The sequence below is a fragment of the Scyliorhinus torazame genome, chromosome 8 (genome assembly GCF_047496885.1).
Source record: "Scyliorhinus torazame isolate Kashiwa2021f chromosome 8, sScyTor2.1, whole genome shotgun sequence".
NCBI classification, from domain to species: Eukaryota; Metazoa; Chordata; class Chondrichthyes; order Carcharhiniformes; family Scyliorhinidae; genus Scyliorhinus; species Scyliorhinus torazame.
Window position 1 is genome coordinate 173,647,779 of NC_092714.1, and position 12,035 is coordinate 173,659,813.

At 51.2% G+C, this 12,035-nt stretch overlaps 1 protein-coding gene across 1 annotated transcript in view; it reads right to left on the reverse strand.

The window, feature by feature from the left end:
* The window catches only part of LOC140428894 (transcriptional repressor CTCF-like), a 98,428-nt gene that overhangs the window by 7,157 nt on the left and 79,236 nt on the right, over positions 1-12,035 (reverse strand). The window contains exons 9-10 of the mRNA XM_072515541.1: positions 6,798-6,918; positions 2,903-3,034 (exon numbers count right to left, since the gene is read on the reverse strand). Of these exons, the coding sequence (XP_072371642.1) occupies positions 2,903-3,034; positions 6,798-6,918 (253 nt within the window). The remainder of the gene's footprint in view (positions 1-2,902; positions 3,035-6,797; positions 6,919-12,035) is intronic.

Genomic DNA, 12,035 nt, shown 5'->3' on the forward strand with positions numbered 1-12,035 from the left:
ATGCTGTATTTTTCTTTTATTGTGGTGCTCCAGAGCTTGGCTCAGTCACAATGGGTTATGACTACGGGAGTTGAGGGCATTGGCCTGGTGTTGGCTGGCCTGAGTCGGTCCGAGTGACGTGGCACGGACTGTGGCATTGAGACCATAGTCGAGATGAGAGCGGGCCTCCAGGTCTGGCAGCACCAGGTGGCGGGGGAAGCCCCCGGAGCTCGCTATCCCAAAGAGTAGCCCGGGGACCATTGGTTACCCCGAGGAAGGAGGAGGTCCGGATCCATGACTCCCGCAGGGCAGGTGATGGAACATCTCAGTGCCTCTGAATACACCCCACCTGTCCCTGGCGGATCTGATGGGCAGCGTCAGAACATGGTGACACCATGCCAACTTTGACACCCGGGAGACTGCTGGATCCATGCATTCAGGGATCACCCAGGCGGAAGGTACCAAGGGTAGGAGGCAGACTTTGTCAAATGATGCGGAGCACCAGAGCTCATTGCAGAGCAGTTCGTCAGCGTCCTCAATCCCGTCGACCAGACCCGCTGATACCGCCAACCCAGGGCCAGCACCCTGTATTGAAGCAGGTGAGATGCACGGAGTGGGGAGCAGGTGGTGGTGGGGGGGAGGGGCTGGTGGAGTGCAGGGAGGGGGACAGGGGAGAGGGAAGGGCAGTGTGTGAAGTGAGATGGAACATTCGGCCTGCCAGTGGTCAGGCCACATAATCGGCGAACCTGGAGGCGATCAGATTGTCCGTGCGTGGCGACCCTGGCGCACGTGTTGTGATGCCTGGGCTCCATGCCCTGCCCATCCTGGACCACCTCCTCATTGGACAAGACCTGCCGTTCATACTCCTCCTCCAGCATGTTGCCCCTCTACTGCGCAATGTTGTGGAGGACGCAACACGCCACCACAATGTGGGAGACCCTGCTCGGACTATATTGGAGGGCCCCACCAGAGCGGTTCAGGCAACTGAACCGCATCCTCAAAACCCCGGTGCACCACTCAATGATGCTCCTGGTCACTGCATGGGCGTTGTTTTAGTGGTTCTCTGCGTCGGTCTGAGGCCTCCAGATAGACGTCAGCAGTCACAACTGCAGTGGACAACTCCTGTCGCCCAGGAGCCGACCGCTCACCCGAGGGAGCACGTCAAGTGTGCCAGAGTGAAGGTGTGTGCACGGTGCCTGGAGAGTGGGTGCTGATGGGCATGATTTTCAGCCGGTGGCCGCAAACCAACTGCATGTTCAGTGAGTGGAAGACCTTCCTGCTTGTGAAGGGCACCCCTCCATGCGGCTGTGCACATCGGGGGTCATGACCCATTAATCACCCCTTGGATCTGGGCAACTCAGCGATGGCGGTGAATCCCGCTGCCCGGGCAACCTGGTGGGCCTGATTCATATTCAGTTTGATGCATTATGCCACCTGGGCATATAGGACCTCCATGATGACTAGAATGCACCTGTGCACGGAGGTCTGGAGATCCCAGACAGGTCCCCACTCGGTACCTGAAGGACCCTGTGGCATAAAAGATAAGGGCGACCGTCACCTTGATAGCCACCAGGAGTGGGTGCCCTCCTCCATACCTCCATGGTTCCAGGTGCATCATAATCCGGCAGATATGCCGTACGGTTTCTCTGAATAGCTGGTGTCTTCAGCGACATGCTCGGTCCGGCAGGCCCTCGAATCGACAGGCACTGCCGGTACACATGGGACCTGATGTGGCGCCTCCTTCCCACCTCCTCCTAGGCTAGGCACACGGCTCTCCATCCTTGCAGGCTGGCCCCTGCTGCTCTGAGACAGGCTCCAGTTCTGCAAGGCCCTCTCCTAGCTCCTGCCCGTGCAACCGCAGTGCGTCCGCAAGGGACGCCTTGGCTAGGTAGATGCCAACTATTCCTGGTTTGATACCGAATTCCATTATCTGCAGGGGATGAAGGGCAAACACATTAGAACGGTGAGTATTCCAGTGGCCAACCAGGTCCAACGGGCTGCACAGTGGCCCTGACTTGCACTGCAGCTTCTGCCCCCTCACGTCCGTCCCTCTCCACTCCCTGCCGTTCCCCCTGACATTGGGCCTTCCGCTCCGCACCCCTGGCCCTGTCAGAGTCAGGCAATGGGGGGCCTCTAACCCTGCCACCCGACCCTACCAGCAGGCTGGAGCTACCCATTCCTGCGGTACATTCTGCGGCCCCTGACCTGCGCCCTCCTGTAGAATCCACTGTGGGGGTCATTCGTGGATGGGCTATATGATACCTCACCACCAGGTGGTATCATGCCCCCCCCCCACCGACCCTGGTGCAACTGTCAGCCCACCATTGCGCTTTCAGCAGTTCTCTCCCTCAGCAGTCACGGCGCCTACTTTACGATTTTAAATGCCACAAATGAACTTTGCTGTCGTCATTTGCGCCTGGCAGGGGCAGAGCATTGCGGAAGGCCGTCAACTACTGGGTCAGTCCCATTAATGAGATGTTAATGAATGCTACTGTACATTTTGCATACCCATGCCAGCGTGTGGCGTGGACCATATTCACATGCTATCGAGGCGCTGGAGCATGGCGTTCCTTTGGGTGCCCGGCGCCGACCTCGATTTTTGGCTGATGTCGTATTCTCCGGCCAATCGAGATTAAGGTGTTGGCCAACAGAGAATACTGCCCATAAACTGACTGGAAGCAACTCAGGGAATGGGCCAGCTAAAGGTATCAAACATTTAATTCAGCAATCACCGGCTACCTGATCGCGCTGGGTTTTTCAGTCAATGTTACCTAAATTGTGGCATTTAGATATTTACCTGGAAAGGGAGGTTTGAACAGAGGAGGGAACAGGTTTAGTCTAGTTAGAAGAGCTAAAACTGGAAATGAGCTGTAATTTCTATGACTCGATACTCAGTTTTTATATATAATTTTAAGTTCTCTACCTGGTTTTCTTTTAACCACTTTTTTCCTTTTTGTCGCATTTGTTTTAGTTGGTGATGTGATGTCATTCTTAATGTGAAGACCCTTAGCTGTTTCTATGGATTGTTCAGTCTTTTGCTGAACTGGAAACTCTTCTGTAATAAACAGAAACCCCACATTAGTGCTTATACTGTTTTAAATAGAACAATCATCAAATCCACAGACAGCCCGAAGCCCAGAAAATTCTGTTAATTGTCCTGGACCTTCAACCACCTCAAGGTACATTCAAAATTCAGGTACAACACATAAAAATTTAAATGTTAAGGATTAATACTGGAACTTTCTTTTGTACACAGCTGTAAAATTGAACAGACATGTGGAAAGCTACTAAACCATATGGGGTAAAATGATAATTATAAGTGTCTGCAAAGAGAATGCATTGAAAGATGCAGGGGGCGATTTAATGGCCGCATCGTGCTGAAGCGAGAGCGCGACGAGGCTGTTAGATTGCAGGAGAAGTCAAAATCGAGAACCGTGCCGGCTGCTGATCGGTTTGTGATCTAACTTGCCCACTCCCACTGGCAAAATCAGGAACTCACCGTAGCATGGCGAGAAACCAATAATCACCACTTAAGGCCAATCTCCATCCAATAATGGGAGCAACCCCCTATCTAACAGCCTCCCCTGATCTAACCTCCTGCCCAGCAAGTGGTCATGCAGGCGGCGATTAGGACACATTTTAAAAACGTGAAGCCATCGGAAGGGCTGCTGTGGGGATCCGAGGAGGTGTGTAGCCACCTTTGCTCCCGGACAATGAGCCCGGGGGCACTGGGGTTGTTGCCCCGGTGCTAGGAGGCGAGGGGGGGCCATGGGGCCGGTATCAGTCGGGGTGTCCCGCCATTGGTGGTGGGGGTATGTGGAGCTGCGGTGGTGTGTCCGTCATAACCGGGGGAGGGGTGCAGAATAGGAAATGGGTGTCTGTGCCCGCAGGTCCGCCATGTCATCCCCTGGATCTCGTGTTCCCATTCCGGGGGAAACCCCAGCCCCTGCGTGTCTGCCCCACCGACCACCCATAACTCCCACTGATCGCGGAGACCTCTGGCCGCGCGGCTGAAGGCTATTGCTAATTGGGAATTGGTAATCGTAGTTAAGTGAGCACTTCACAGGTCCCAAGTGGATTCCCACCTCTTCATCTTCTGTGGCCTGCAGTGAGGTTCTGGAAGATGTGGGCTGACCTGCTGCCAGAGCTAGAGGTGGACTTGACTGAGCTCTTTGATGGAGGCATTGGAACGATACCTTCAAAGTTCTGCGAGAAACTGCGTAAGAGGAGAACGAAGCGGATTGATCCGACCGAGCAGTTTGCTGCAGGCATGTTTATTGTTGACTGTACAATTGATTTTCTTTCTATAACTACGTTGTTGGAGCTTTGTGTTTATACAGGTAGCGAATGCCAATTAATGGTTACCATGATACAACTGATTTTTTAAATCCTTTTTTATTCTTTTGTATGATGTTGGCTGTTTAATAAACAAAATATTTCCAAGTGTATTCCCGTGGGGAGGCGCGCCATATAGCATGTGGGAGTTATTGCCCAGAATCCTAATCAGACCGTGATGACTGGACACTGTACCTGAACACTGCAGGAAGCAACACCACAGACACAGCAGCCAACACTCGAACACTCAGGGTTGGGCCCCTGCACTTGGGACATTTTGGTGACCAGAGGGTGGGTGTGTGCACCGGGCAGGAGAATAGCACCCAGTCCAGGTAACATTATGTGTGGGTGTCTGGGGATACAGTATGTGGGGTTCGGTGCGGCTGGGGGTGTGTAGGCAGGGCGTTTCGGATGGCAGGAGGTGGTGGGTGGGGGGAGCAATGGGGGAACCCAGGGTGGACGATACCGCTCATTGTCGTTCTCACACCCTCTCCAATTCCTTACGGATGTTGCACAGGGTGGATGATATATTGAACCTTGTGGAAGCTGCTCTCCTGATGCTGCTGGCAGGCCAGGCGGCCAGAGAAGGCAGCGGTAGCAGCGTCAACAGAGGTGGCGGCCCATGTGCCCCACAACCTGAGGACCCGGTCACCCATCGGGCCAGGGAGGGACCCAGACGGGGAGGCCTGCGACAGCCCAAGGTGTACAGGTGTCGCTGGTCTTTCGAAAGATGACGGGCAGTGTGTGCCACAGGAGGCTCTGCCTCAACAAGGAGGTGTGGCACCTGTGCCATGTCCTCGCAGACACGAATGATGGGACAAGCACGAATAAAGGTTTCAGCAGCAGATGGACGGAGGTAGGGGCAGAGACAAAAAGACATAGCTACAGTAAAAGACTCTCTTACTAAAACATATAGAAGCCATACCTGTGCTGACAAAGGGGTGATTCCTGGGCAGTGCAGCCAGAGTGGGGTATGTATGGTGCAGGGGGTTTGAAAGCTACATGAGCAGTATTACAACAGGAAGAACATTCTGAATAGATCAATCATCAGAACATAGGGAGTACGGCGACGAGGACCCAGGTTCGATCCTGGCCCCGTGTCACTGGCTGTGTGGAGTTTGCACATTTTCCCCGTTTGCGCCGGTCTCACCCCTACAACCCAAACACGTGTAGGGTAGGTGGATTGGCCACGCTAAATTGCCCCTTAATTGGAATTTTTTTTTAAAAACAGGAAGTAGGCCATTTGGCCACTCAGACCTGCTCAGATCATGCCTGATCCGAACAACCTTAACTCCACTTTCCCACCCGATCCCCATATTCCTGGATTCTGCTGGAATACAAAAATTGATCTCAGGACTGAATATACAAAATTCCTATCTACTACAGCCCACTGGAGTACAGAATCCTGAAGAGTTGAAAGCCCTCAGAGTGAAGCAATTTCTTCTCACCTCACTCCAGAATGTCAACCCCTTATTCCGAGACTGTAACCCCTAGTTCTTCACTTCCCAGCAGTCGGGAGAAACAGCTTTGCAACATCTACTTTGTCAAGACCTCTCAGAATATGGGGCTGGATTCTCCGGTCGCCGATGCCGAAATCACGTTCGGCGAACAGCTGGAGAATCCAAATACACCCCCCCCCCCCCCCCCCCGATGCTCCGCCGACCGGCCAATTCCCGATGGCGCGGAACACGTGTGGGCAGCACAAGTGCATAGCACTGTGGCTTCACAGGCCAGGGTCCCAGGTTCGATTCCCACTGGGTCACTGTCTGTGCGGAGTCTGCACGTTCTCCCCGTGTCTGAGGGAGTTTCCTCCAGGTGCTCCGGTTTCCTCCCACAGTCCAAAGACATGCAGGTTAGGTGGATTGGCCATGCTAAATTTCCCTTAATGTCCAAAAAGATTAGGAGGGTGTTATAACCTGCCTACTGACGATTGGCTGGGGACTAATGATTATCCCACAATCCTATGGGAGTATGAACTTCCCCAATGAGGGGGGCGGAGAAACTCCTACTATAAATAAGCTGGCCAGTCCAGGAACCAGGAGGAAGGAGAAGGTAGCAAGGGAAGTTACTGCTATGTATATATTGTTATAGTAAATAAACTTTATTATTTTGTATCCTTAAAACTTGTGCTGGATTCTTTGGGGCCCTTACAAAAGAGGGGTTATTGGGTTACGGGGTTAGGGTGGAAGTGAGGGCTTAAGTGGGTCGGTGCAGACTCGCTGGGCCGAGTGGCCTCCTTCTGCACTGTATGTTCTATGAACTCGGAGTGGCGGCTGCGGACTCAGTCCAGCGCCATGCTTGACGCTGCCTTCCTGCTGGCTCCCAGGAAAACGAGGAATCGGTGGCTGTTTTGTGCCAGTTTTCCTGGCATAATACTCCACCGTTCCCACACCGGCGTGGGAACATAGCCACAGAATTGGAAAATCCAGCCCACGATGCTGAATTCAATCTCCCCTTATTCTGCTCAACTCCAGGAAACGTACCTCCTTTCGCTTCAACCTTCTTTTTAGGCTCCAGTTTCATCGTCTTGTCCTTCCTTTTCTTCATCATAATCTTAATATCTGTTATATTCTCACACTTCTCAGCGTGCTTTTTCATGACATTCTGTTAAAGGAACATCGATTTATTCAAATCACTTAGGTCACTGAATCTTCACTTTCACTGCCATCCACAATCAGGACATTAAATATGGAACAAAACTTTGTTCATACAATGGTGCAGTGAACGAATTGCACAAAAAACCCCGGTGATTCAAGCAACATTGCAAACAAGAAGTGGTGTTGCTTAAATTGCTTACCAGTTGTCTGAAATAAGATCAAGGGGCTAGGAATTCATCTTCAGGAACAGCAATTAACCAACAAGCTCCAAACATGAAACATCCAAGGATTAGATCCCTATTCATGTCACATCAGTGAACAGTAGAAAGAGATAATTTTAACTTAACTTATGGATTCCATTGCTCTTTATCTGCAGAATGCCGTTTTCCTGATTATCTATTGTTTGCCTGCAGCCAAGGATCAGCAAACAAAGATTTAGGCACTCAGAATCACGTTCTCTTCTCCATTTGGGATTTTTAAAATGGAGTCAGCATTCACCAATTACAGAGATTAGCCCAACTTCTCCAAGAGACTGTAATATTTTTTACTGACTTAATCATACTCATAATTGAAATTTGTGCTTGAGATTTGTGGTGCTATTCAACTCAAGGGGAACATCAATAGTTTAAGTGAAATACAGAATTCTGTATGCAGGATGTTAACAGTTGCAGGATGGATGGGTCTCCCGTTACAGTTTGTAGAGGCATTGATCTGTGACACCGAAAGCTGTGGAATGTTTAGCAAGAAACATAAAAAAGTTGTAAATGAATCAAAACCAAACAAAAAACATGTTTTAAAAGATATGTTTTGCTTCAATGTCTAGTCATAACTCTGGAGAAGTTTTATACACTCTCAAACCATCTGGGAACGTGAAGATAAGGGACTGATAAGTTTTTTAAATGCTAATTAAGTTGGTCTTAAGTATTTTGGAAGCTGCGAGGAAGAGACACAAACTGATGAGGTGGATTGCCCTAAGGAGGAAGGAGTGGCATCTGAACACTCCTGTGTCATCAAATTTGGCATCTCAGAGGTTGTCCGGACCTTTGGAATCCTATTTTCAAGTGACCTCTTCTACCTCCTTCTCTGTCATTGAAGAGGGAGCAGCTGGCATATTGGTGAACAGCCAAAGAAAGCTAGGGCCGCCAGACCTCGGCTCTCCAGAGGACAGCCACCAAAGCCATCAAAGGCAACAGGGAAAACTGGTCAGCAGGCTGCTTCCACCAAAGCTACAGATGTCGGGGGAGCTCCTAGAGGGAATAGGAGACCACGGAAAATAAATGCATTATTTTATTTATTTTGTATTAAGGGGCAATTTAGCGTGGCCAATCCATCTACCCTGCACATCTTTAGGTTGTGGGGGTGAGACCCATGCAGACATGGGAGAATGTGCAAACTCCACACAGACAGTGACCTGAGGTCAGGATCTAACCTGGGTCCTCGGCACCGTGAGGCAGCAGTGCTAACCACTGCTCCACCGTGCCACCCTGTAAGAATAAAGACATTTTGATCACAACTGGTTGCACGGGTGAACAAACGATTGCCACAATTCTAATGTCTATAACTATAACCTGTTTCACTGCGATACTTTCAACTGTCTTTTCTTGGGCCTGGTTCTTGTGAGATCCCTCTCCCACACTTTCCATCAGCAACTCACCTGCAAACATCCCAACCTTCTGAGTGAGTCTCCAGGGAGACGGGTATGTGCCAGGCCCATGCAGGCCATGTGCATAAACACACTCCCATAGACACTGAGCCTTCATCCATCAAAGTCTCATGTGTCCCAAGTCCCTAACATTGCCAATACCACCTGCTGGGGCTCTCTTTCAGTTGTCCTGTAGAGATGACTTGCATCTCTACCCACCCACTGACCCAATTCCGATGCAGCAACTCAGGACCTGCAACAGGAAGCTCTGCTTCGTTTCAACCAGGCCAGCATGGTGGCTGTGATAATCTTCCCACGCACTGGCACCATTTCCCCTCCCTCAATCACACCCTCCACCCCCCTTCTGCATTATTTTTAATCTCCTCACTGTTACCCTCCAACCTGAATTCTTTTATTTTCCTTTGATAATGTCCAGGTAATTGTACAGGTTCTCTTCCTCCATGCGAATACCATCCTACCATCCCAATACACAATTAACTACCCAACCTCCCCACTACCCCACCCCCCCCCCCCCCCCCCGACTTGAGTCCATATCTACCTCTGCATCCCAACCAATGTCCCTTGCTGACACTTCACGCAACACCATCACACCTTCATCATCCGAGCCTGCAGACTCCCAATGCCCACTGTAACCCTGACCATTCACTTTACTGCGTCAACCTTGAATTTGGTCCCCATAGTCAACAGTTGACTCCACCGACAATCCTCCCTGTGAGCCCCTTCACACACATGGATATAACCCGCGCCGCCACCCCTCACAGCTGGACATAATCCACTCCCTTCACTCAACTGGACACAGCCCACCCTTCACACATCTGGACATCCCCCCCCGCCTTTCGCTCATCTGGACATAACCCCACCTTCACCACATTACTTCCCAGCCCTTCACACCTGGATATAACCCCATCCTCCAGCCAGCCAATATGGCCTTTCCCTCCATTCCCTCTGTTGCTTTGCTACACCCCTGTAATATCCTTTCCAGCATGCATAACTACCAATGCCCCCTTCTAAGCCACACCACAACCATATTTTCAGTCCTCTCCTAGTCTTCTTTAACGGTCTCCCACCAATGATCCCTCACGGTGCAACAGTGCCTCATGCTGCCTTCCATCCATTCCAGCCTGAGGATCTGATCCCATGGTGACGTCCCTGGAAGACGGTCCAATCCCCTGGAAATTCCCTCGAAGGTCCAAACCCACTGCAAAGGCTGTATGGCAGGGTGCCCGTCAGAAGGTCTAAACCCATTGCAAAATCTACGGAAGAAAGTCCAAGCCCATAGCAAAGTCCCTGGAAGAAAGTCAAAGCTCACTGCGAAGTCCCTGGGAAAAGGTCCAAACCCATAGCAAAGTCCCTGGATTAAGGTCCAAACCCATTGCAAAGTCCCTGGAAGGAGGTCCAAACCGATTGCAAAGCCCTGGCAGAATGACCAAACCCTTTGTAAAGTCCCTGGAAGAAGGATTCATCACATTGAAAGTCCCAGGGAAAAGATCCAAACCCATAGCAAAGGCCCTGGAAGAAGGTCCCATCCCATTGCAAAGTCCTTGGAAGAAGGCCCGATCCCATTGCAAAGTCCCTAGAAGAAGGCCCGATCCCATTGCAAAGTCCCTGGAAGATGGAATAACAGGAAGACAGAGTACTGGGCAAATGGTAAGATTCTTGGTAGTGTGGATGAGCAGAGAGATCTTGGTGTCCATTACATAGATCCCTGAAAGTTGCCACCCAGGTTGAGGGGGTTGTTAAGAAGGCGTACAGTGTGTTAGCTTTTATTGGTAGAGGGATTGAGTTTCGGAGCCATGAGGTAATGTTGCAGCTGTACAAAACTCTGGTGTGGCCGCATTTGGAGTATTGCGTGCAGTTCTGGTCGCTGCATTATAGGAAGGATGTGGAAGCATTGGAAAGGGTGCAGAGGAGATTTACCAGGATGTTGCCAGGTCTGTAGGGAAGATCTTATGAGGGAAGGCTGAGGGACTTGAGGTTATTTTCTTTAGAAAGAAGAAGGTTAAGAGGTGACTTAATTGAGGCATACAAGATGATCAGAGGATTAGATAGGGTGGACAGTGAAAGCCTTTTTCCTTGGATGGTGATGGCTAGCACGAGGGGACGTAGCTTTAAATTGAGGAGTGATAGATATAGGACAGATGTCAGAGGTAAGTTCTTTACTCAGAGAGCAGTAAGGGCGTGGAATGCCCTGCCTGCAACAGTAGTGGACTCGCCAACACTAAGGGCATTCAAATGGTCATTGGATAAACATATGGATGATAATGGAATAGTGTAGATGGGCTTTAGAGTGGTTTCAAAGGTCGGCGCAACATCGAGGGCCGAAGGGCCTGTACTGTGCATTAATGTTCTATGTTCTATGGTCCAATCCCATTGCAAAGTTTCTGGAAGAAGGTCCAATCCCATTGCAAAGTCCCTGGAAGAAGGTCCGATCCCATTGCAAAGGCCCTGGAAGGAGGTAAAAATCGATTGCAACGACTTCCGGTTGCGGCTATGCCTAGGTAGGTCGCACGTTCGGCAGCTCCCGCCGGGAACGGACTTTTGGGCTCTCGAGAGGGGCCCCAACGGCAATTGTTCGACGGCTTCCAGTGTGGGAAGGTGACAGCAGGGTCCCCCCGACATTATATGGATTGGACCAGGAGTGGAGCGGTGAAAATAGTGATCTTGGAGGAGCGGAAAGTGAGAGGGAGAAAAAACAAGATGGCGGCGGGTGGAGACCAAGCAGCATGGGCGCAGTGGTCGCAAGAGCAGCAGGGGTTTCTTAGACGCTGCTTTGAGGAGCTGAAAACCGAAATGCTGGCGCCAATGAAAGTGGCGATTGAGAAGCTAGTGGAGACCCAGAAGGCCCAAGGGGCGGTGATCCGGGAGGTGCGGCAAAAAGCCTCGGAGAACGAGGACGAGATCTTGGGCCTGGCGGTGAAGGTGGAGGCTCACGAGGCGCTGCACAAGAGGTGGGCGGAAAGATTTGAGGACCTGGAGAATAGGTCGAGGAGGAAGAATCTTCAGATTCTGGGTCTCCCCGAAGGAGTGGAGGGGCCCGATGCTGGGGCATATGTGAGCACGATGCTCAATTCGCTGATGGGCGCAGGAGCCTTCCCGAGGCCTCTGGAGCTAGATGGGGCTCACCGGGTCCTAGCAAGGAGACCCAAGGCCAACGAGCCACCAAGGGCTGTAGTGGTGAGGTTTCACCGCTTTATGGACAGAGAATGTGTCCTGAGATGGGCCAAGAAAGAGAGGAGCAGCAGGTGGGAGAACATGGAGATCCGAATCTACCAGGACTGGAGTGAAGAGGTGGCTAAGAAGAGAGCTGGTTTTAATCGAGCTAAGGCGGTGCTCCATCGAAAGGGGGGTGAAGTTCGGTATGCTGCAGCCAGCGCGATTGTGGGTCACGTTCCAGGATCGGCACCACTATTTCGAAACGCCTGATGAGGCATGGAGTTTTATACGGACTGAAAAGTTGGACT